Source organism: Hypanus sabinus, chromosome 7 (assembly GCF_030144855.1).
Source record: "Hypanus sabinus isolate sHypSab1 chromosome 7, sHypSab1.hap1, whole genome shotgun sequence".
Lineage (NCBI taxonomy): Eukaryota > Metazoa > Chordata > Chondrichthyes > Myliobatiformes > Dasyatidae > Hypanus > Hypanus sabinus.
In genome coordinates this window covers 89,816,500-89,842,988 of record NC_082712.1, presented here as the reverse complement: position 1 = coordinate 89,842,988, position 26,489 = coordinate 89,816,500, and the positions used below count along the sequence as shown (strand labels likewise).

Below are 26,489 nucleotides of genomic sequence, written 5' to 3'. Positions count from 1 at the left end.
AGACCCCAGAGAGTTAGTATTGAGTGGAATCTTATCGAGGGGATCATTGAGTTTATGCTGTTAAATACAGATTCCCGCACGTGAGTTAGACGCTGTGATCTCTGTAAGCAATTTGGGGGTTTAATATAGAGAATAACAACTAACCGTGAGTTGGGTATGGAGCAGAATCTAATCTGGTGTTCAGATTGTTTATCTAACAACACACAGACACCCGGGAGTGAGTTGCAGACTGGACTGCAATCGCGGGTTCAGAGGGTTTATATTCAGAAATATATGCCCAGAGAGAGTTACAGGCTGTGACAGATTGTTTGGAGCTCGGGATTATGCATAGAATAACAAATCCCCATCTATGGGTTACACGTTGTGATCTAATACAAGGGTTTAAACAGTCTTTGTTGAGAATGGCAGGATCCCAGAAGTGAGTTTGATGCTGACATGTAATCTAGGGGTCTCCGGATTCAATGTCTGGTTTGCCTAATTCCCCATTGGAGGTCACAGGCTTGGAGAGTGGAAGCTGCTAGCAGTTAGGAATGGAGACATTCTAAGTATGCATTTGATGGATTTGTAAGGGGATGGATTTAGTCTGGAGTTTAGTTTATTAATCAGAGCGCAGGGACTTGTCTGTTGCTGAGAGATGATGGGATGATTTTCTGCCTAATGAAACGTGATAGGAGGCTCCCGAATGATCGTTTGCTCCCTGTTCCCTCAGCACGGACTGGTGACCATAAGTTCCAGGTGAAGCAAATGGGATACCTGGAGGCTGCAGAGAATGGGTCCGTCATTCTCCCCTGTTCCTTCACTTACCCGGACACTTATACACCCCGAGACATTCATATCACTTGGAAAGTTGGTGGCTTTCATGGTACAAAGATATTCAATTCTTCACAAAACAACACATTCGGGGAATACCGAGGCCGGATCGAGTTCCTGGGCTCCCCACTGCGAAACAAGACGGGCTCCATCCGCTTAGTTCCATTGAAAGCAAATGACTCCAATTTCTATTTCTGCCGTGTGACATGTTTCAATGTTAGTGATAAGTCGACTGAATGGCAAAGCATCTCAGGGACGTTTCTGTCAGTGAGAGGTGAGTCCTGAATCCTTACACTGACCTCTGCTCTTGTCTAAAGGTTCTTTGATTTCATGGTTCAATGTAATTTCTGATGATTTAATTCCTGTGCATTGAAGCAACTTCATGTTTTCATACCATAAGGAAGCAGTCCCTTCAACCTATTATGTCCATTCTGACTCTTATCCACATGAACCCTGCCTCCCGACCCTTGGCTGCTCACCTTTTGTCCCTGGGTAGTTCAGGTACTCGTCCAGACGCTTCCTAGATGCTGTCACTGACTCGGCTTTTTCAGGCAAAGTGCTGCAGGTGCTCACCACTCTCTGCTTCCCCCTCCCCCATCACCTCCACCCAATCACCCTACTATTCTGATCTCAAGTTTTATTTGTTTATGATATGAGTATCCTGTAGTCTATACTCCTTGTAGTTTTAAAGACCTTGTAGTTTTAAAGACCTTATAAAGACCTTATATCCCCTTGAAACCTCCTCGACTCCAGGGACAATTGACCTGGTCTCTCCTATCATTACAGCTCCGTCCCAGATTATATCCTGTGAACATCTCCACTATCTCCCGCAGTACCACATCCTTCCCTCTGTTTGACGATACTTAATATTTTCCTACCATTGACACCATGTGTCCTATCCTGATGGATACTGCCAAAACACATTGTCTCACATGGATCCAGACTGAACCCCACCAGCCACTTGCAAAATGCAACAGATTCTGCAGATGCAGAAAATCCAGAGTAACACACATAAAATGCAGGAGGAACTCAGCAGGTCAGGCAGCATCTATGGAGGGGAATAAATCACCGATGTTTTGGACAAAGACCCTTCTTCAGGACTGGAAATTAATGGGGAAGAAGCCAGAATGAGAAGGTGAGGGGTGGTGAGAAAGGAGTACAAGCTGACAGATGGCTGTGTCTGGGTGTGGTTTTGGTTGAGGAATCGGAGAGCAGCAGAAACAACAAATGGGGAGCAGTGGGAGAGGCCCCTGTGGGAGAGATGATTAAAGTTCTCCAGAGTTGGCATACCCCGAAGAGACATTGCAGTGGTTCAGCAAATTATAAACACAAGATTCTTCAGATGCTGGAGGAACTCAACACATCAACAGAATCTATGGAGATTTCTCAGACTATTTCATCAAAATATTCCCCATAGCAAACACTTCCCTCCACACTGCCAACATCTCCACACATCTTTGTGTTATCTGAAAACTTACTGGTCATGCCTTCCACATCCACATTCAGATCATTCGTATGCACTCTGAAGCCACTTTATTAATCCATATCAATCCATATATATAATTAGCTAATGATGTGGCTGCAACTCAATGCAGACATGGTCAAGACGTTCAGTGGAACATCAGAATGTGGAAGAAATTTGACTGCAGAATGATTGTGTTTCCAGAAGAGGAAGTTTGAGAATCTTAGAAGCTGCGGATATCCTAGGATTTTTACGCAAAACAGTCGTTAAACTTCAGAGGAGAATGGCCAGTCTGGTTCAAGTTGTCAGGAGGGCATTCACAACAGGCTTTTCAACACTGGTGTGCAGAAGAGCACCTCTGGATGCACAACACATTGAACCGTGAAGTGGATGGGCTACAACAGCAGAAGACCATGGATATACACTCGGTCACCACATTATTTGGTACAGAAGCTGCAAAATAAAGTGGACACTGAGCAGCAAGTTGGATCCTGATGCTTTGAGTCCAAAGTTCTTCAGAAGTCAAGAATCAGGTGTAAATCATGCAAATAATCATCTCATTCGATGTTACAAGAACAGAAAATGGACAAGAAAGAGGATCTCTAAACACAAAGAAATGGACAAAGAGAAAAGCAGTTTTAATCACCTCAGTGATAACACAATCTCTAGAGTCAAAGACTAGAGGTAACTCAAATTCCAGTGATAACAATTAGCCCATAAAAGTCAAACACAAGAAATTTGGATGCTGGAAATCTAAAGCAACTCAAAAAAATTTGCTGGAAGAACTTTACAGATCAGGCAGCATCTATGGATATGAATTAACAGTTGACATTTCCAGCCAAGTCCCTTCTTCAGGGCTGGAGAGTAAAGGGGAAGACGACAGCATAAAACCTGGCAGACGTGGGGGGAAAGGAGGGTAGCTAGAAGGTGATAGGAGAAGCCGGGGGGTAGGAATGGTAAAGGGTTGGAGAGGAAGGAATCTTATCGCAGAGGAGAATGGACTATAGATGAAAGGGTTAGAAGATGGGACCTGTGGGAGTTAACAGGCTGGCAAGAAGAGTTAAGGAGCCAAAGTGGGGAATAGAAGAGAAAGATAGGGGGGAGGATTTTTTTGTTTAGCAGGAGGAAAATCTATATTCATGCCATCAGGTTGTAAATAATTTATATTTAAATAATATATTTCTTATGAGTGTTTTGTGCCTGGTGCTACATACTTGTGATGCTGATGCAAGTAGGTATTTCATTGTACCTATGCATTGTACTTACGTGTACCACTTAACAACACATTGCTCTGCGACGACACCAGTGCCAAGCTGCTTGGGTACTAGTGCCCTTCCCTTGGAAAACATCAGTGGCATGGAGGGGAAGGCTTGCAGCTTGGGCAACTGCCAATCTCCCATACAACCCTGCCCAGGCCTGCACCCTGGAAACCTTCCAAGGCGCAAATCCATGGTCTCACGAGACTAACAGATGCCTAAAGAAAAGAATGCAGATGAGAATAAACTTGAATTTGACCCTTCTCATAAAACAAATGCTCCCTCTTTGTGGTGGACTTGCCCTGGGCATTTGAGGAGGCAAGTTCTTCAAGGCTACTGACCAGGGGCGACGCATACCCTCCCTAACATGGGAGGGGTAGTTCAAGGAATAGAGATTGTAGAAGGTGGGCTAATCTCTTCTCTGCTTGAAGTCTTCACAGCTGGATCAGCTGACCCCAGGGGCACTCTGACCTGGCTCTACATCCTTTTGGGGGTCTGTGGGCTAGCACTATGTGTCGGACTGGTCTTCGGGATTTGGATCGTCAAGAGAAAGAGGAGTGGTGAGTAATTCTCCAGGATATATATGAAAGCCCTTTCCGTGGGAGATCCCCTTCTGGAAGTCATCATCTCTTTGGGAGATCCCTCTCACTGTCAGTTCCCTCACTGATATACGCCTTTGGGAGATGACTCTCTCTGGGAAGATCCCTCTCACAGAGTTCCCTAACTCCCTGTGAAATTCCTCTCACTAGGAACGCTGACTGGAAGGTCCCCTGCCCTCCCTCCCTCTGGGAGATACTCCCCCCCATGCTCTGGGAGATTCACCCCTCCCTTCCCTACTCTGGGAGATTCATCTCTCCCTGCTCTAAGAGATTTGAGATTCCTCCCACCCCAACTTTGGGACATTACACCCACTCACCCTGCTCTGGAAGGTACCTCTCCCCCCGCACTTGTGGCACCAGAGATCCAGATTCAATCCCCACCTCCAGTGCTGCCTTTCTCTGCGCGGAATTCTCTGCGTGGACGTTCTCTCTGTGACTGCATCAGCTTCCCTCCCCCCTCCCCCATCACAACCTCCACGTTCTCTGGTTTCCTCCCACATTCCAACAATGAGCTGGGCTGTTTGTTAACTGGCTGTCGTAAATTGCCCTGAGTGCACTGGTAGGGATGAGAGAGCATGGGAGGAGGAGAGCAGATGGGAATATGTGAGGAGAAAATTAATTTCCTAAGTAGAGGAGTGGAATTGTTCTGAGAGGCAGCAGAGCCTTGAGGAGCCAAATGTCAGTACAGAATACAAGTGGCAAATCAGCTCATAGCTAAAGGAAGGATGTAAGCATTTTGAGCTTATGAACAACCTAACTCTAACATAATGAGCGTCAGTGCCCTGCACCCCTCCCGTGCAGCTCAGTTGCAGTTGTAGTTAGTTCTGCAATATGAATATTTGCATAATAAATGGGAAGTCATGCGTTTAGGGCAAAGCAACGGGAAATGGACATGAAATTCTACAGCTGTTGGAAATCTTGAGCAACATGCACCAAACATTGGAGGAACACAGCAGGTCAGGCAGCACCTATGGAGAGGGATTAACAGTTGTTCTAGGTTGATGTTCTAGGCTGAGACCCTTCAACAGGACTGGAAAGGAAGGGGACAGAAGGTAGGGCCACAGTTAAGGAGTACAAGCTGGCAGGTGATAGTTGAGACCAGGTAGGGGAGCAGGACAGCAGGTTGGTCATTTCTGGTAATTTATCACCCCCCTCCCCTTTCCCTCTGTTTCCATTCCTCATCCTGGACACCCTTTTATCCCTTCTCTTCTCCTTACCTGCCCATTCCCTCCCTCTGGTTCTCTACCTCATTCTCTTTCTCCCACAGTCCACTGGCTCTCCTTTGGGATTCCTTCTTCTTCAGTCCTTTACCTCTCCTTCCGATCACTTCCCAGCTTCTCACATCATCCACACTTTCCCCACCCGCTCACTTTCCTCCCCACCAGGGTCTCACCTGTCACCTGCCAGGTTGTACTACCCCCTCCCCCACATCATTCTGACTTCTGCCCTCTTCCTTTCCAGTCCCAATGAAGAGTTTCAGCTTGAAACATCAACAGTTTATTCCCCTCCATAGATGCTGCCTGACTTCCTGAGTTTCTCCAGAGTTTTGTGTGTGTTGCTCTGGAAGTAGACGAATTGAACAGATCACAGGTGCATGCAAATGGAGCAAATTTCCTTCAGGGTCTCTCTCATTCCACAGCTCGATGCAACCCCACTTCTGACAGATGGATGGAGTGGAATGGAAGAGAGAGAATGGTAGGAGAGGGAAAGGGACACAGCAAGAGAACAGGGCAGAGTTAGATAGGGAGATGGAGATGAAGAACAAGTGAGCAAGATGGGAGGGAGACAAAGGGGGAGAGAGACAAAGAGGGAATGAGACATAGTGAGATGGGGAGTTAAAGTGAAAGCGAATGAGGAAGCAAGAGAGAGAACAAGAGCAAGCAAGTCACGAGATGGAAAGAGAGAGATGAAAGGACAAGTTCTAAGCAGAATTGAAAGGAAGATTAATGATAATGGAGAAGATCGTTTGGTCCATTGTGTTCATGCCAGCAACATGCCTCACCCCAGCTTCAGAAGTGGATCTGTAGCCCCCCCACTCCCTCCCCAGAGGTCATAATTCCTCAAGTACACTCTGTAATTGTGACTGCTGTCTCCTTCTCCACCAATTCCTCAGGCTGTGAGTTTCAGAGCCCCACCACCCTTTGGTGTGGAGCACATCCCCCTCCGCCACCACCACCAATCCCTTTAATCTCCTGCACTCTAAGGGTTCACTGCTCTAATAAGGGAAATGCATGACTTCCCATTTCCAGGAACAGGTAGTTTTAGAAAGTGCATGATTTTTGAAATCCCACATAAAATTGGAGAAATGAAAGAAGACTCATGAAATGTTTTCCATGAATCACAAAGCAAATGTAGGGCAGAGATTCTTCAGAGACCCGCACACTAAGATCCGTATACTCCCATTCACGGTCTAGCATCTGAAACCCCTTGGGCTTGTGTCAGCCTAGACTATTACTTTATCCAGTGGCTAGGTGTCCAGTTGCTAATAGTGGTGTTGCAGGTACATAGGGTTGAAAAGAAATCTTTTGGCACATTGTTCTTCATAACTCAAAGTATGGAGCTGGGATGTTATGCTGAAGTTTTATAAAACATTGGTGAGACCACATATGCAGTTCTGGGCACCTATCAATCAGGTTTATTATCACCTGCATGTATCGTGGAATTTGTTAACTGAGCAGCAGCAGCAGTTTAATGCAATACATAATATAGAAGAAAGAAAAGTAAATCAATAAATAAATCATTTACTGTAGACACACATTGAATAGATTAAAATTGTGCAAAAACAGAAATTATATATAATAAATCAGTAAGGTAGTGTTCAAGGGTTCAATGTGCATTTAGGAATCAGATGGTAGAAGGGAAGAAGCTGTGCCTGAATTGCTGAGTGTGTGCCTTCAGACTTCCATACTTCCTACCAGATGGTAACAGTGCGAAAAGGGCTTGTCTTGGGTGCTGAGACTCTTTAATAATGGATGCTGCCTTTTTGAGTCACCACTCCTTGAGAATGTCCTGGGTACTTTGTAGGCCAGAAACCAAGATAGAGCTGACTAAATTTACAACCCTCTGCAGCTTCTTTCAGTCCTGTGCAGTAACCTCTCCCCCACCATACCAGACAGTGATGCAGCCTGTCAGAATGCTCTCCATGGAACATCTATAGAAGTTTCTGAGTGCTTTTGTTGACATACCAAATCTCTTGAAACCCTGAATGAAGTAGTCACTTTCTTGCCTTCTTTATAGCTGCATCAAAGTGTTGGGACCAGGTTAGGTCCTCAGAGATCCTGACACCCAGGAACTTGAAACTGCTCACTCTCTTCACTTCTGATCCCTCTATGATGATTGGTATGTGTTCCTTCATCTTACCCTTCCTGAAGTCCACAGTCAGCTCTATCATCTTACCGATGCTGAGTACAAGGTTGTTGCTATGATACCACTCTACTAGTTGGCATATCTCGCTCCTGTATGCCCTGTCGTCTCTGTCTGCAATTCGACCAATGGTTGTATCATCAACAAATTTATAGATGGTATTTGAGCTGTGCCTAGCCACACAGTCATGGGTGTAGAGAGAGTAGTGGGCTAAGCACACACCCCTGAGGTGCACCAGTGTTGATCGTCAGCGAGGAGGAGATGTTATCAGCAATCCACACAGATTATGGTCTTCTGGTTAGGAATTCATGGGTCCAAGAGCAGATGGAGGCACAGAGGCCAAGGTTCTGTAACTTCTGGGAATGTTGGTGTTAAATGCTGAGCTATAGTCAAAGAACGGTATCCTGCCATAGGTGTTTGTCCAGGTAGTCTAAAGCTGTGTGAAGAGCTTGAGATTGAGTCTGACATTGACCTTTTGTCCTAGCTGAGGCAGGAGTTCAGACTATTCATGACCAAACTCTCAAAGCATTTCATCACCGTCAATGTGAGTGCTACCAGGCGATAGTCATTAGGACAGCCCACATTATTCTTCTTTGGCACTGGTATAGTTGTTGCCTTTTTGAAATAAGTGCGAACTTCTGCCCGTAGCAGTGAAAGGTTGAAAATGTTCTTGAATACTCCTGTCAGTTAGTTGGAACAAGTTTTCAGAGCCTTACCAGGTACTGCATCTGGGCTCCTGTTTTGCCAGGGCTCACTCTCTTTAAAGACAGCCTAACATCAGGCTCTGAGACAGAAATCACAGGGTCACAGGGTGCAGCAGGCATCTTCGCAGCTGTAGTTATTTTCTCCCATTCAAAGCGGGTATAGAAGGCATTGAGTTAATCTGGTAGTGAAGCATCGCTGCCATTCATGCTATTGGGTTTTGCCTTGTAGAAAATAATATCTTGCAAACCCTGCCAGAGTTGTCATACATCCAACGTTGTTCGAAATTGTCTCTTCATTCTTGAAATAGCCCTCCGCAAGTCATACCTGCTTTTCCGGTATAGACCTCGGTTGCCCCCCACCCCCTGGATGCCACAGATATCAATAAGATTGAAAAAGTACAGAAAAAATTTACAAGGATGTTGCTGCAACATGAGGACCTGAGGTTTAGGGAAAGGTTCAACAGTTAAGACTATATCCCTGAAGCATAGCAGAATGAGGTGAGACTTGATATAGGCATTCAAAATTATGAGGGGTACAGATATGGTAAAATCAAGCAGGCTTTTTTCACTGAGTCTAGAGGTCATGGGTTAAGGGCAAAAGGTGAAATATTTAAGGGGAACCTGAGGAGAACTTCTTCACTCAGGGGGTAATGAGAGTGTGGAACGAGCTGCCAACAGAAGTGGAGGATGCGGCTTTGATTTCAGCATTAAGACAAATTGGGATGAGCACACGGTTGACAGGGTATGGAAGGCTAAGGTCCAGATGGGACTAGACAGAATAATAGTTTGGCCTTAGACTAGGTGGACAGATGGATCTGTTTCTGTCATATAGTGCTCTATGACTCTATGTTGTTGAAACCGGTGGTTAGCAGGTCCCCTCCCCAAAGGTATTTCAATTCTCTCCCACCCACGGATGCCAAGTGCCCCGTCAGCCCAGTTCCCGCAACAAAACATCTCAGAGGGATATCGACATAGTTTCAGACAGGATGACTTGGCCAACAAGGTTCTGCAAACCGTGGGGTAGTGCAGGTGCCAACAGTGACCGCTCAGAATTGTCCAGGAAGTCCAAGCTTCCACAGACCAGTATGAGAGAAGCTGGAACGCTGCCCAGTGTTCACCATCTCCAAACTTACTCTCTTCCTGTCCTGTCTCTCAACAGCGAATATAAAGAAAGAAAACTACAATCTGTGAGTATACAGTTCTAATACCCTGTTTTATTTTCTCAACGCTGCTGTTCATTGTATATTATTTGCACTCAGTGTACTCTGTATTAAGGACACCTTTACATTTGTCATTAATGCAAATATTTAATCAGCCAATCATGTGGCAGCAACTCAATGTGTAAATCATGTAGATATGGCCAAGAGGTTCAGTTGTTGTTCAGATCAAATATCAGAATGGGGAAGAAATGTTATCTAAGTGACTTTGACCATGGAATGATTGTTGGTGTCTGACAGAGTGGTTTGAGTATTTCAGAAGCTACTGTTCTCATGGGATTTTCACACACACTAATCTCTAGACTTTGTAGAGAATGGTGTGGGAAAACAAAAGAACATCCAGGGAGCAGCAGTTCTGTTGGCAAAAATGAGAGGTCTGATGAGTTAATCAGAGAAGACAGAGGAGAATGTTTCAAGCTGGCAGGAAGTTGCCAGTGTATTACATAACCACATGTTACAACAGTGGTGTACAGGAAATCATCTCTGAATGCACAACACGTCGAACATTGAAGTGGATGGCCTGCAGCACAGAAGACCACCAACATTAGGCATCTTCGGTACCTAACAAAGTGGCCACTGAGTGTAATTAACTGAGTTGCTGACAGTGCAGTTTCACTAGCTAACACTTACCACAGCATAAGCTACAATAGCTTCCTGCTTTTCTCCTGCTCGTCTGTGGAAGCTTAGGCTTCCCAGACAATTCTGAGATGTCAGCACCCATGGGTTGCAAAATCTTATTGCCAAAGTTGTCATGTATGACCCGCAGATCTCCCTGTTCCAGCCTCTGAGTTCCTCCAGTTTATTGTGGGAACTGGGCAGCTGGAGGACCTGGAGCCCATGGGGAGGAGGGAATCAAACCCTCTCTCAGGTGCAACAGCATAGAGTCATAGAACACTACAGTGCAGGAACAGGCCCTTCGACCCATCTAGTCTGTGCCAAACTATTATTCTATCTAGTCCCATCGACCCACACCTTGACCTTAGTCCTCCATACCCCTCTCAACCATGTACTCATCCAAATTTCTCTTAAGTACTGAAATTGAAGCTGCATTCTCCACTTCCACTGGCAGCTCGTTCCACACTCGCACTACCCTCTGGGTGAAGGTTTCCCCTCAAGTACCCCTTAAATCTTTCACCCTTAACCCATGACCTCTAGTTCTGTGGAAAAAGCATGCTTGGATTTACCTTGTCTATATACCTCATAGTTTTGTTGTACCTCCTTTTCATCTTCTATATTCCGAGGAATGAAGTCCTAACGTGGTCAATCTTTTCTTATAGCTGATGTCCTCCAGACCTAACAAATTTTCTCTGTACTCTTTTAACCTTGTTTACATCTTTCCTGTAGGGAGGTGACCAAAACTGCACTCAATACTCCAAATTAGGCCTCACCAACATCTGATACAACTTCGACATAACATCCATGTACTCACTACTTTGATTTATGAAGGCCAATGTGTTAAAAGTTCCCTTTACAACCCTGTCTGCCCATGACATCACTTTCAATGAATTATGTACCTGTATTCCCATTGTTCTACACACTCCTCAGTGCCCCACCATTCACTGTGTATGACACACTCTAGTTGGTCCTACCAAAGTGCAACTCTCTGCATTAAATTCCATCTGCCATTTTTCAGGCTATTTTCCAGCTGGTTCAGATCAGCTTCAAGCTCTGATAATCTTCCTCGCTGCCCACTAAACCCCCAGTCTTGGTGTCATCAGCAAATTTGCGGATCCAGTTAACCATTTTATCATCCAGACCATTGATATAGATGACAAACAACAACGTACCCAGCATCAATACCTCCTCTAGTTACAGGCCTCCAGTTAGAGAGGCAACCATCTACTACCACTCTCTGTCTTCTCCCACAAGGCCAATGTCTAATCCAATTTACTACCTCATCATCAATGCCAAGCAAATGAACTTTCTTGACTAACCCCACATGTAGGACCTTGTCAAATGCATTGCTAAACTCCATCCACAGCCTTGCCTTCATCAACATCCTGGTAATATCTTCAAAAACTCTGTAAGATTGGGTAGACGTGACCTACCATGTACAAAGCCATGCTGACTATCTCAACCAGTCCAAATCCATCCAAATAATTATCTACCCAGTCCTTTAGAATACCTTCCGATAACTTCCCCACTACTGATCTCAGGCTCACTGGCATACAATTTCCTGGTTTATTTTTGGAGACTTTCTTAACCAGCAGAACAACATTAGCTTATCCCCCAATCCTGTACCTCACCTGCCACTAAGGATTATTTAAATATCTCTGCTAGGGCTCCTGATATTTCTGCACTTGCTTCCCACTGGGTATGAGTGAACACCTTGTCAGCCCTGAGGATTTAGCTACCCCAAATTTGCCTCAAGACAGCAAATACCTCTTCCTCTGAAATCTGTGTAGGGCCCATGACTTTGCTGCTGCTTTGCCTCACTGTTATAGACTCTGTGTCTGCCTATTGAGTAAATACAGATGCAAAAAAAAATCCATTTGAGATCTTCCCCATCTCTGTTGGCTCCACATATAGATTAGCATTCTGATCTTCTGGAGGACCAGTTTTGTCCCTTGCAATCTTTTTTGTTATTAACATTTCTGTAGAATCCCTTAAGATTTTCATTCACCTTTTCTGCTAGGGCAGCCTCATGCCTTCTTTCAGCCTTCCTGATTTATTTCTTAAAGGTTCTCTTGCTTTCCTTATATTCCATAAATATAAATATAATGCCTATAATAATATGCACCTCCTTTTATTCTTAACCAGATTCCCAATATCTCCTGAAAACCAAGGTACCCTAACCTTACTATGTTCACATTTTTAATCTGACAGACACACACAAGTTTTGTACTCTCTAAGTTTCACATTTGAGGACCTACCACTTAACAAGTACACACTTGCCAGAAAACCACCTGTCCTAATCCACACTTGCCAGATCCTTTCTGATACCATCAAAATTGGGCTTTCTCCAATTTAGAATCCCAACCTGTGGATCAGATGTATCTTTCTCCATATTTACATTAAGATCACTAGTTGCAAAGTGTTTCCCTACACAAACTTCTGACACTTGCATTGTCTCATTCTCTAATCAGAGAACAATTATTGCACTCTTGCTCTCTCTCTCATTGGGTCTGCGATGTACTGATTGAGGAAACTTTTCTGAACACATTTGACAAACTCTATCCCATCTAGGACTTTTACAGTATGGGAGTTCCAGTAAATATTTGGGAAGTTACTATTTCCACTATAACAGACTTGTATTTCTTGCAACAAGCTGCGATCTTTCTCCAGATTTGTTCTTCTAAGTCCCATGGACTGTTATCTAGTCTATAATAAGGCATTATTAACATGGTCATACCTTTCTTATTCCTCAATTCATAAAGCCTCTTTAGATGAGTTCTCAAGGCTGTCCTGACTGAGCACTGCGGTGATATTCTCCCTTTCTAGTACCACCGCCCCTCCCCATTTAATCCCTTCTTCTCTGTCGCATCTAAGCTAATGGAACCTTAGAATACTGAGCTGCTGGTTCTGTGCCCCCCACCTCCTGCAACCAAATCTCAGTAATGGCTACAATGTCACAATTCCAGGTGTTGATCCATGCTCTGAGCTCATCTGCCTTTCCTACAATACTTCCTGCATTGAAATATGTCCAGCTCAGGACACTAGTTCCACCATGCTTAACCTTTTAATTCCTGACTTGTCTGAGGTCTTACCAACATCTGGCTCCACAAACTCTCCACTATCTCTCGGTCCCATCCCCCTGCAACTCCAGTTTAAACCCCCCCCCCCGCCCCCATGCAGCATGAGCTAACCTTCCAGCTAGGATATTATTCCCCCTCTACTTCAGATGCAAGCCATCTCTTCTGTACAGGTCCTAACTTCACTGGAAAAGAGCCCAATTATCCAAAAATGCACTCCCTCCTACACTAAGTTCTCAGCCACATGTTAAAATGTATGATCTTCCTTTTTCTGGCCTCAATAGAGTGTGGCATGGGTAGCAATCCTGAGATTACAACCCTGGACATCCTGCCCTTTAACTTAGCACCTAACTCTCTGAACAGACTTTGCAGAACATTGTCATTGGTACCTACATGGACCATGATCTCTGGCTACCCAACCTCCCATTTAAGAATGTTAAGGACTCAATCTGAGATATCCCAGACCATGGCACCTGGGATGCAATATAGTATTCAGGAATCTCATTCTTGTCCACAGAGCCTCCTTCCTGTCCCCCTAACTACCAAGTTCCCTATCACAACAGTTCACTTCTCTCTTTTTCCCTTCTGAGTCACAGGGCCAGGCTCAATGCCATTGACCTGACCACTTTCCTCTGCTAGGTCATTTTCCCCGTGCCCCAACAGTATCCAAAGTTGAAGAGTATGGCCTTAGGGGTATTCTGCATGGGCTGTTTAATCCCTTTCCCTTTCCCTTTCCCTTTCCTGACTGTCACCCATTCTCCTGTGCGCTGTACCTTGGGTGTAACTCCCTCTCTATATGCCCTACCTATCAGCCCCTCAGCCTCCCAGATGATCTGGAGTTCACTCAGTTCCAGCTCCAACTCCTTAAGGTGAGTGTTAGAAGCTGCAGCTGAATGAGGAGAGATTGAGTGAACTAGGGGTTTTCTCTTTGGAGTGAAGGAGAATGAGAACTGATTTGACAGAGCTGTACAAGATGATAAGAGGTGTGGATAGACTGAACGTCCAGTCAGTTTTTCCCAGGACAGAAATTGCTAATACAAAGGGGCATAATTTCAAGGTAATTGGGAGAAAATATGGAAGGGATGTCAGATGTATGTTCTTTACACAGAGTGGTGGGTGCATGGAAAATGCCGTGCTGGAGGTGGTGGTAGAGGCAAATACATTAGGGGCTTTTGAGAGACTGCAGGTAGGGACATCGATTGTAAAATGGAGGGTTATGTAGAAAGAAGGACTTAGATTGCTCTTTGTTTAAGTTAAAAGCTCACCACAAAAGCGGGAACTGTGCTGCAACATTTTTATGTATTATGCAATGTCAAACATCATTGTTCTATAGTTAGATCTGTCACATTTTAACTGTAGTGTGTCATATCGCAGACTAGTAGGACTTTTGACCCAAATGCCTGCACTTGGTGCATTTCCTTCTCAACAGTTTCCATCCTATATCTTTATCCTGCCTGCCTCATATGCACCACCCTCTGCATGAAGAAATTGTCCCTCAGGTCCCTTATAACTTTTTAAAACTATTTTTGAGGTACAGCACGGTAAATGGCCCTTCTGGCCAATGAGCCCATGCAACCCAATTGCACCCATCTGACCAAATAACCTACTAATCTGCAAGTCTTTGGGACGTGGAAGGAAACTGGAGCACCTGGAGGAAACCCATGTCGTCACAGTAAAAATAGTACAAACTTCTTACAGACAACAGCAGGAGCTGAACACAAGGTACTGGCATTGTAATAGTAATGTTATGGTAACTGCTGCATTGCCGTCCACCTGGTAAATTCCTTTCCCCTCCCATCTTAAATCTATGCCCTCTATTTTTGGATTCCCTTTCCCAAGGAATATGTGAAACTGAGCGTTCACCCTATCTATGCCTCAAACAAATTTCCTCTCAGCCTCCTTCGTTACAGCCTGCTCAGCTTCTCCCTATAACCACAAGTCCTGGCAATATTTTCATAAAATCTTCTTTGCACTCTTTCCTGCTTAATTTCTGAGAGCAGGAGTGACCAAACCATACACAATACTCCTATACACGGTCTTACCAATGACTTGTATAATTGAAACATTTCAAGTCCTATACTCAGTGCCCTGTCTGATGAAGGCTAGCCTGCCAAATGCCTTCTTAACCAATCTACCTGTGACGTCACTTTGAGTGAACTATGCATCTGTGCTCCTGGGTCTCACTGTTCTACAACATCTTCCAGATGCCTACCATTCTCAGTGAATGTCCTTCCTTCTCCTATTCGGAATTTCTGAATTAAACGCCATTTGCCACTCCTCCGCCCAATTTCCTAGATGATCAACACCTGCCAGTAATTTTGATAGCCTTCTTCACTTTCTACAATATCACCTACAGAATTGCTAACGATCTGCTGGGGGTTCTAATGGGTCAAGCAACATCTGTGGGAGGAAATGAATTGTCTGCATTTTGCATCGAAGCTCTATAGGAATCAGAATCTGAATCAGGTTCAATATTACTGATATATATCATGCAATTTGTTGTTATGTAACATAATACATCGCAATGTATAATAATAAAAAGCTGTAAATTACAGAATTTTTACAAATATAGTGCAAATAAGAGAAAAAAATGTAGTCAGGCAGTGTTCATGGGTTCAATGTTCACTCTGATGGTAGAGGGCTGTTCCTGAATAGTTGTCTTCAGTCTCCTTTACCTCCTCCCTGATGATTGCAGTGAGAAGAGGGCATGTCCTGGCTGTTGGGGGTCCTTGATGATGGATGCAGCCTTTTTGAGGCATCGCTCCTTGAAGACGTCCTGGTTGCCGGAAAGGCTAGTGCCCATGATGGATCTGTCTGAGTTTACAACTTGCTGCAGTGTTTCTGACCCTGTGCATTGCACACTCCCCTTGCCCTCACACCAGACGGTGATGCAGCCAGTCAGAATGCTTTCCACGGTACATCTGTAGAAATTGGCGTGTGACTTTGGTGACATACCAAATCTCCTCAGACTCCCGATGAAGTAGAGCCTCTGTCATGCCTTCTTTGCAACTGCATCGGTAGGTTGGGTCTGGTTCAGATCCTCGGAGATGCTCTGACACCCAGGAACTTGAAATTTCTCATTCTTTCCACTTCTCATCCCTCTATGAGGACTGGAGTGTGTTCCCTCATCTTACCCTTTCTGAGGTCCACAATCAGTTCTGTGATCTTACTGACGCTGGGTGCACAGTGTTGCTGCAACAACCCTCAACCAGCTGATCCACCTTGCTCCCATGCTCCTCCTCATCACCATCTGAAAGTATACCAACAGTAGTTGAGTCACCAGCAAATTTACAGATGGCATTTGAGCTTTGCCACACAGTCATGGATATGGAGAGAGTAGAGTAGTGGGCTATGCACACATCTTTGAAGTGTGCCAGTGTTGATCATCAGCAAGGTGGAGATGTTATTTCCGATCTGCCAGTGGTTTTCCGGTAAAGAAGTTGCGGATCCAGTTGCAAAGGGAGGCACGAAGGCCTAGATTTTGGAGTTTTTTGAGCATTGCTGTAGGACATGAAATGTTGACATTTCCTTCCTCCACACAGTTCCTTCCATCCAGTTACATAGTTAGCTCTCCCTAGATTGCCTGCGATGTAACCTTCCAGACTAGTCTTCCATGTGGTACCCTGTCAAAGTCTTTGCTGAAACAACACCTCATCAATCCTCAAGGTTACCTCTTCAGAAACAGATTTGCGACACAAAATTCCCACACACAAAGCCACACTGACGGCTCCTAATAGGCCCTTGTCTATTCAAATGCTGGTAGGCCTTGCCCCTCAGAATCCCCTCCATTAAATTACTGACATTAACAGGAGTTGATGTTGGTCTCAGTGGCCTGTAGTCCCCGGATTGTCTTTGCTGTCCTTCTTAAATTATGTACAACACCAGACAACCTCCAGTCTTCCAGAACTTCTACTGTGGCTAAAGAAGAAGCAAATATCTCAGCAAGGGCCTCTGCAATTTCCTCCCCAGCCTCCCACAAGGATTGAGGTTGGAACTTTGTAGGTTCCAAGATGGCTACAGTATTGGATAATAAACCACTGTTTTGTCATTGTATAAGGAGGCCACTTGACCGATTGTGATATGATATCCCAGTTACTCCATCCCTCTCCGCCCCTCTGCCCCCTCTGTGGGAGGAGATGGTAGCACCTAGGGGAAAATGCATGCACACACAACATCATCAGCACTGGAGAGGAAGGGGAGGAGTCAAAGTAAGAAGGTGAGGGGAAGGGAGAAAGAAGTACAAGGAGTTAGATGATAGGTGAAACTGGGAGATGTGGAAGCATGGATGGAAAACAATCAGCGTTTTGGGCCGAGACCTGAAAAGAATGAACAATCAACATCTCAGCCGAGGCCCATTCACTGCTTGAGTTGACAGTGAGGATAGACGTTATATACCTTCTTTTTTTGTTAGTGAAGGGGTTTAAAGGGGTCTGGGATGGCACGATAATGTAGTGGTTAGCATAATACAGTGACAGCGACCTGGGTTCATTTCCCACCACTGCCCGTAAGCAGTCTGTGTATTCTCCCTGCGACTGTGTGGGTTTCCTCTGTCTTCCTCCCACACTCCAGAGATGTTCTGGTTAATAGATTAATTGGTTATCTGGGTACAACTGGGCAGCGGGGCTCTCTGGGCAGGAAGAGTCTGTTTCTGTGATGTGTCTTTAAATAAAATAAAATAAAGTAAGTGAAATGAACCAAGCGGTGGCATTATGTGCCATGTGCCAACAATATTTTTGTACCTGCCATTGGTCCACCAACCCTGGTTGAACATACGCTCAGTAGCCACTTTATTAGGTACAGGAGTGGAACCCACTGTGGTCTTCCACTTCAAAGTGTGACATGTTGTGCATTCAGAGATGCTCTTCTGCACACTACTGTCATAACTCGTGGTTATTTGAGTTACTGTTGCTGTTCCAACATCTTACCATAGAACACTACAGCACAGTACAGGCCCTTCAGCCCTCCATGTTGTGCCGACCCATATAATCCTTAAAAAAAGTACTAAACCCACACTACCCCATAACCCTCCATTTTTCTTTCACCCATGTACCTGTCTAAGAGGCTCTTAAATACCCCTTATGTTTTAGCCTCCACCACCATCCCTAGCAAGTCATTCCAGGCACTCACAACCTTCTGTGTAAAAAAAACTTACCCCTGATGTCTCCCCTAAACTTCCCTCTCTTAATTTTGTACCCATGCCCTCTGGTGTTTGCTATTGATGCCCTGGGAAACAGGTACAGACTATCCACCCTACCTATGCCTCTCATAATCTTGTAGACCTCTATCAAGTCCCCTCTCATTCTTCTGCACTCCAAAGAGAAAAGTCCCAGCTCTGCTAACCTTGCTTCATATGACTTGTTCTCTAATCCAGGGAACATCCTGGTAAATCTCCTCTGCACCCTCTCCACAGCTTCCACATCCTTCCTATAATGAGGTGGGTGACCAGAATTGAACACAATACTCTAAGTGCCGTCTCACCAGAGATTTGTAGAGTTGCAACATGACCTCTCTATTCTTGAACTCAATCCCCCTGTCAATGAAGCTGAGCAATCAATAGGCCTTCTTAACTACCCTATCAACCTGTGCAGCGACCTTGAGGGATGTATGGATTTGAACCCCAAGGTCCCTTTGTTCATCCACACTCTTAAGTAACTGACCATTAACCCTGTGCTCAGCCTTCTGGTTTGTCCTTCCAAAATGCATCACCTCACACTTGTCCGGATTGAACTCCATCTGCCACTTTTCTGCCCAACTCTGTAGCTTGTCTATATCATCTTGTAACCTTCAACCACCTACAGCTCCATCCACAACTCTTACAATCTTCGTGTCTTCCGCAAACTTACTCACCCATCCTTCCACCTCTACATCCAGGTCATTTATAAAAAATCACAATTAGCAAGGGTCCCAGGACAGATCCCTGCGGCACACCACTAGTCACCGACCTCCAGGCAGAATACTTTTCTTCCACAACTACCCCCTGCTTTCTTCCTTTAAGCCAATTTTTTATCCAAACAGTCAAGGTTCCACTTATCCCATGCCTCATGACTTTCTGGATGAGTCTCTCATGAGGGACCTTGTCAAATGCTTTGCTGAAGTCCATGTAGACCACATCCACTGCCCTACCCTCATCAATTTCTTTTGTTACCTCTTCAAAAAACTCAATCTGGTTCATGAGGCATGATCTTCCTTTCACAAAGCCATGTTGACTATCCATGAGTAGACTGCACTTCTCCAAATGCTTGTAGATCCTATCCTTAAGAATCCTTTCCAGTAGTTTGCATACCACCGACGTAAGACTTACCGGTCTATAGTTCCCAGGTTTCTCCCTATTACCTTTTTTAAACAAGGAAACTACATTTGCCATTCTCCAGTCTTCCGGCACTTCCCCTGCAGCCAAAGAGGATTCAAAGATCATAGCTAATGCTCCTGCGATCTCTTCTCTCAATTCCCACAACAACTTGGGGTGTATCATATCTGGCCCTGGGAATTTATAAATCTTAATGTTTTTAAGAAGATCCAGTACTTATTCTTCCTTAATCTCCATATTGTCGGCACACAGGCCCGTTCTACTTCAACCTCATCCTGATCAAGATCCTTTTCAATTGTGAATACTGAAGCAAAGTATTCATTTAAGATCTCCCCAACCTCCTCTGCCTCCAGGCACATGTTGCCCTCTTTATCCTTTAGCGGTCCCACCTTCGTTCTCGTCATCCTCCTATTCTTCACATACGCATAGAACGCCTTGGGGTTGTCCTTAACCCTACATGCCAAGGCCTTCTCATGCCCCTTCAAGCTCTCTGAAGTCCTTTCTTTAGCTCATTCCTGGCTACCCTATATTTCTCATGAGCCCCTCCTACTTCCTGCTTCTTATATCTAACATATGCTTCCTTTTTCCTCTTGACAAGTTGCCTCATATGTTTCATCAGCCACAGTTCCCTTTTCCTACCATTTTTTCCTTGCTCAGTGGGACAAACCTATCCTGAACCCAGCTCAAGTGGTCCCTAAACTTCTCCCACATTACTTCTGTGCTTTCCCCTTTGAGCATCTGTTTCCAATTTACTCTGGCTTGTTCCTGCCTCAACCCTTCAAAGTTAGCCCTTCCCCAGTTAGGCACTTTACTATTTTGTCTGATTTTATCCCACTCCATAGCTATGCTGAAGCTAAGGGAGTTGTGGTCACTCTCACCAAAATGGTCCCCAACCAAGAGGTCTGTCACCTGACCAGGTTCATTACCCAGAACTAGATCCAGTATGGCTTCTCCTCTTGACAGCCAGTCCACATACTGTGTCAGGAATCCTTCTTGAACACACTTGACAAATTCAGCCCCATTTGTCCCCCTTGCACTCGGGAGGTGCCAGTCAATATGAGGGAAATTGAAATCACCCATAACTACTACCCTGTATTTCCTGCACCATTCTAAGATCTGCCTGCTTATCTGCTCCTCAGTGTCCTAAGGGCCATTTGGGGGCCTATAGACTACTCCCAGCACAGTGATTGATCCCTTCCTATTTCTGATTTCCACCCAGACTGACTCCGTGGACGCTCCTTCTGCAGCGTCCTCCCTTTCTATAGCCGTGACACTATCCCTGACCAGCAATGCCACTCCCCCACTTTTCTACCTCTCATCCTATTCCTTTTAAAACACCTGAACCCCCGGACCTGCATCATCCAATCCTGGCCTTCATCTAACCAAGTTTCAGTAACGGCCACAACATCGTAGTTCCATGTATTAATCCATGCTCTAAGTTCATCCTCTTTGTTTCTAATACTCCTAGCATTGAAATAGACACATTTCAACCCCTTTAACTGGCTACAATTATGTTCTGTCCCCTGCCTGTCCTTCCTCATCAACTCAGAACTTTTAGCATTATGCCCTTGTCCTTCACCCTTAATCCCTGCACTCCCATTCTGATTCCCACCCTCCCGCCAAACTAGTTTAAACCCTCCCCAACAGCTCTATCAAACCTGCCCACCAGGATATTGGTCCCCCTGGGATTCAAGTGCAAACCGTCCTTTTTGTACAGGTCACACCAGCCCCAGAAGAGGTCCCAATGATCCAGAAATCTGAATCCCTGCCCCCTGATCCAATCCCTCAGCCACACATTTATCCTCCACCTCATTCTATTCCTATTCTCACTGTTGCAAGGCACAGGCAGTAATCCTGAGATTACTACCTTTGAGGTCCTGCTTTTCAACTTCCTTCCGAACTCCCTGTAGTCTTCTTTCAGGACCTCTTCCCTTTTCCTTCCTAAGTCATTGGTACCAATATGTACCACGGCTTCTGGCTGTTCTCCCTCCCACCGCAGAATATCTTGGACACAATCAGAAACAACCTGGACCCTGGCACCTGGGAAGCAAACTACCATCTGCATTTCATTCCTGTGTCCACAGAATCGCCTGTCTGACTCCCTAACTATAGAGTCCCCTATCACTACTGCCTTTCTCTTCCTCTCCCTACCCTTCTGAGCCACAGGGCCAGACTCTGTGCCATTGTCACTTGCCCCAGGTAGGCTGTTCCCCCCCCACCAACAGTTCTCAAACAGGAGTTCTTATTGTCAATGGGTACAGCCACAGGGGTACTCTCTAGCACCTGACTCTTCCCCTTCCCTCTCCTGACTGTGACCCATTTCTCTGTCCCCCGTGGCCCCAGAGTAACCACCTGTCTGTAACTCCTCTCTATCGCTTCCTCACTCTGCCTGACCAGACGAAGGTCATTGAGTTGCAACACGGTCCCTTAGGAGTTGCATCTCGATGCACCGGGTGCCAATGTGGCCGTCCGGGACGCCAGGAGACTCCAGGAACTCCCACATCTGACACCGACCACAGAAAACTATCCTCACACACATACTAACTCCTTGTGCAATCAACAATCTTGAACCAGCCTGACCATTCTCCTCTGACCTCTCTCATTAACAAGATGCTTAGACCCACAGAACTGCTGCTTACTAGATTTTTTGTTGCTTTTAGCTTAATTTTCTGTAAATGCTTGAGACTGTTGTGTGTGGATATCCTCGGAAAGCAGCAGTTTCTGAGATACTCAAACCACCCCATCTGGCACCAAAAATCATTCTATGGTCAAAGTCACTCCCATCACATTTCTTCCCCATTCTGATATTTGGTCTGTATAGCAACTGAACCTCTTGGCCAAGTCTGCATTCTTTTATGCATTGGGTTGCTGCCACCTGATTGGCTGATTAAATATTTGCATTAAGAGCAGGTATATAGGCATATGTTTATGCTCTATGGAAAACTGCTCACCGCCATCTTCCCAGTGCCACAGGGTTGGATGTAGACCATTGCTCTCCATATACATCCTGTCCGTTATCAATGGATGTATGGCTGTCACCTGTAATGAGTTGGCTAACATGTGATTGGCTAATTAGATAGTTGCATTAATGATCAGGTCTATGGATGTACTTAATGAAATGGCCACTGAATATATAAGCAAGCATATATTGTTCCACATTTAATATTATTCTCTCACTTTTTCACAGTGGGCCAGCTGTAAGTGGAGACAAGAATGTTCGTCAATGTCAGAAAGGTACAGTGGCACCTGGTGAAGTATTAATATTGGGGTTGGTGTTACCCAGATCTCAAAGTCTAAGTTGCATTCTGATGGGTTAAGGGTGTGCTTATGCACTCCTCAGACTCCAGAAGATCAAACCCAGCAAAGAGCCACCAAACTTACTTGCTCCCAATGTGGCCTCCTCTTAAATTGACAAGACCAAGGAGGAGACTAGATGACCGTTTTGTCAACACCCATGTTGAACCCGCAGTGGCCATCCTGGACTCCCAGATGCAGACTATTTCAACTCCCCTTTCTTTTCCTACACTGACCCGTCCGTCCTCAGCCTTCTCTTCTGCCAGGATGAACCTCTACACAAAATGGAGGAGTAACACCCCAGTACCACCTGGATAGTCTACAAATCAATGGCAGGATCATTGAGTTTAGGTAGCCTGTTTTCTTACCTCCACTTCTCTCCTTCTATCCTCCAGTCCTCACATTTTTGTCCTTCTTACCACACTCCCTACAACCCCTCCCCTCACTCTCACTTCATCATTCTCCCCCACCTGGTTGTCCTCCCTCCCTCCCCATCTTGTTCCAGACACATACATCTCTCCCCTAATGATCTCCATTTTCACCTACTTTGGTTATAAGAATCCATCATTCTGTTCCCGCTTATCTCCCTCTAGCAGTTGCCTCCAACCTTCACTCTGCTCTCCCCACACCTCACTCCATCGGGTTGATTCCTGCTTTTCTCTTTCTCTCTCTGTCGTTCACCTGCCAATCCATCGTCTCTGTCCCCACTCACCCTCCCACCTGGCACAGCCTTCCCATCATCTCGCACTCCTCCTCAGTCCACCAATCACTTCAGAATCCCCTCTCACATTTCCCCTTCTCATTATAATTGGCCATCTCACCTCTCCTCTGCCCGTCCTCGTGCAGAATTTTGACCCCAAACATTGATTATTCCTTTCCTCCCACAGATGCTGCGTGACCCGCTGAGTTCCTCCAGCAGATTGCTTTGTGACCCACATTACCCTCCCTCTGGCCCTCCCACACACCCCTGGCAAACCATCTGGTCAAAAGGAATTTGGCTCAAGCAAAGAAACATTCAATATCATCATTACATGTCATGTTGTGTGGGTGATCATGATTGTTCTTGGCAATTTTTTCTACAGAATGTGGTTTGCCTTCTGCTGGGCAGTGTCTATACAAGATGGGTGACCCCAGCCATTATCAACACTCTTCAGAGATTGTCTGCCTGGTGTCAGTACTCGCATAATCAGGACTTGTGATCTGCACCGGCTGCTCACATGACCGTCCACCACCTACTCCCGTGGCTTCACGTGACCCTGATCAGGGAGAGGTCGGGGGGGCTAAGTAGGTGCTACACCTTGCCCAAGGGTGACTTCCAGGCTAGCAGAGGGAAGGAGCGTCTTTCACCTCCACCCCAGAGCAGGGGAGACTGAGGATCAGTCTACAGCAGGGGGTTCCCAACCTGGGATCCACGGACCCCTTGAGTAATGGTATTGGTCCATGGTATAAATAAGATTGGGAACCCCGGTCCATATTCTGAGCCCAGCATCTACATGTGATCTTATGTCCATAGACATAGGAGCAGAATTAACCGTTAAAAAATGCTCACAATATTCCAAATGCATTCTGACCAAAGTCTCTGCAGAACATCCTTGCCATTATATTCTAGTTCAAGTTTGAGTTTATTGGCAATTAACCATATACAGGTACACCACCAATCAAGGCAGTGTTCCTCTGGACCAAGGTATGCAACACAGTACACATAATTCACACACATAACACATAACTACCACAGATAAATTAGCAAATAATAATGTACATACATGATGTTGTTCATCGACTATAGCTCAGCATTTTATACCATCATTCTCATAATTCTGATTGAGAAGTTGCAGAGCCTGGCCTCTGTACCTCCCTCTGCAACTGGATCCTCGACTTCCTAACTGGAGCGAGATATGCTGACCAGTGGAGTGGTGCCACAACAACAACCTGGCACTCAACATCAGTAAGATGAAAGAGCTGATTGTGAACTTCAGGAAGGGTAAGACGAAGGAACACATACCGATCCTCATAGTGGGATCAGAAGTAGAGAGAGTGAGCAGCTTCAAGTTTTTTGGTGTCATGATCTCTGAGGATCTAACCTGGTCCCAACATATCGATGTAGTTATAAAGAAGGCAAGACAGAGGCTATACTTTATTAAGAGTTTGAAGAGATTTGACATGTCAACAAATACACTCAAAAACTTCTATAGTTGTACCATGGAGAGCATTCTGACAAGCTGCAACACTGTTTGGTATGAAGGGGGATGGTACTGCACAGGACCAAAAGAGGCTGCAGAATATTGTAAATCTAGTCAGCGGTGTCTCAGAAAGGCAGCGTCCATTCTTAAGGACCTCCAGCACCCAGAACATGCCCTTTTCTCACTGTTACCATCAGGTAGGAGGTACAGAAGCCTGAAGACACACACTCAGTAATTCAGGAACAGTTTCTTCCCCTCTGCCATCTGATTCCTAAATGGACATTGAAGCTTTGGACACTACCACACTTTCTTTTCAATATACAGTATTTCTGTTTTTGTACACATTTTAAAAAATCTATTCACTACATGTAATTGATTTACTTGTTTATTTATTATTATGTTTTATTTTATTTATGTTATTTTCTCTCTCTGCTAGATTACATATTGCATTGAACTGCTGCTGCTAAGTTAACCAATTTCATGTCACATGCCGGTGATAATAAACCTGATTCTGATACAAGTTTAAAAAGTAAGCAGTATAATGCTAGTGGCACTTCATATGTGATAAGACCTGTGTGGTGGCAAGGAGTTCAGTAGTCTTACAGCGTGGATTAAAAAGCTGTTCCTATCCAAACAGTTCTTGTCCCAATGGTGGGGGGATATTTAGATAGTGATTGTTGGACAGGTGGGAGGGATCATTAACAATGCTAAGTGCCCTGCATATGCAGCACTCCTGATAATATGTCTGATGGGCAGAAGAGAGACAATGATGATCCCTTCAGTAGTCCTCACAATCCTTTGTTGGGACATGGACTCAGATACTTTGTAATTCCCACACCCAATGGTGATGCAGCTTCTCAGGACATTCTATAGATTGTAAAAATTGGTTAAAATAACGAGTGGTGTTAGTGGTTGGAGGTGAATGGGAAGACCCAATTGCCTCAATCTCCTCCGGAAGCGGAGATGCCGCTGTGCTTTCTTGACTAAAGAGATGGCGTTGAGGGACCAGGTAAGATTACCCATTACATACACTTGCAGAAACATGGTGCTCCTAACTATCTTTCTGCAGAAGCTGTGTACATGCAGTGAAGGGTGATCAGCTTGCACATTACTGAAGTCCACAATCAATGCCTTGGTCTTGTCCATGTTGATATTCAAATTGGTGCACTTTCACCATTCTACCAGCCCCTTTCCCTCATTGTTGAGGTCAACCACTGTTGTGTCAACAGTGAGTTTGATGATTTGCTTTGACCGAGCATGCAGCTCTGGGGAGTGCCAGTTCTCAGTGTGGTGGAGCTAGAGGTGTTTCTGCCAACACCGACTGGCTGTGACCTTTCTGTCCAAATTCCAGAATCCTGTTATAGAAAAAGGTGTTGAAACCCAAGGAGGACAGCTTCTGAGGTATGATTGTACTGAACACCAAGCTGAAGTCAATGGTGCAAATGAGGCACCATTTTCCAGGAGGAGCAGGATGGAGTGGAGTGCAGAGTCTATGGCATCATATCAGAGTCTATGGATCTATCTGAGCAATAAGCGAACTGCAAAGGGTCCAAAGTTCTAGGAGGATGAGATTTAATGTGATCCATAACTAGCCGCTCAAAACAC

General features: G+C 45.1%; 1 protein-coding gene across 3 annotated transcripts in view; it reads left to right on the top strand.

Annotated features, from left to right (window-relative positions):
- LOC132396977 (uncharacterized) overlaps window positions 1-26,489 on the top strand; it is a 38,224-nt gene that overhangs the window by 2,138 nt on the left and 9,597 nt on the right. The window contains exons 3-6 of one of the 3 annotated variants that reach the window (XM_059975141.1): window positions 710-1,084; window positions 3,960-4,088; window positions 9,354-9,381; window positions 22,598-22,644. In XM_059975141.1, coding sequence (XP_059831124.1) covers window positions 710-1,084; window positions 3,960-4,088; window positions 9,354-9,381; window positions 22,598-22,644 — 579 coding nt within the window. The remainder of the gene's footprint in view (window positions 1-709; window positions 1,085-3,959; window positions 4,089-9,353; window positions 9,382-22,597; window positions 22,645-26,489) is intronic. The other 2 variants (XM_059975143.1, XM_059975142.1) reach the window with 2 other exon arrangements.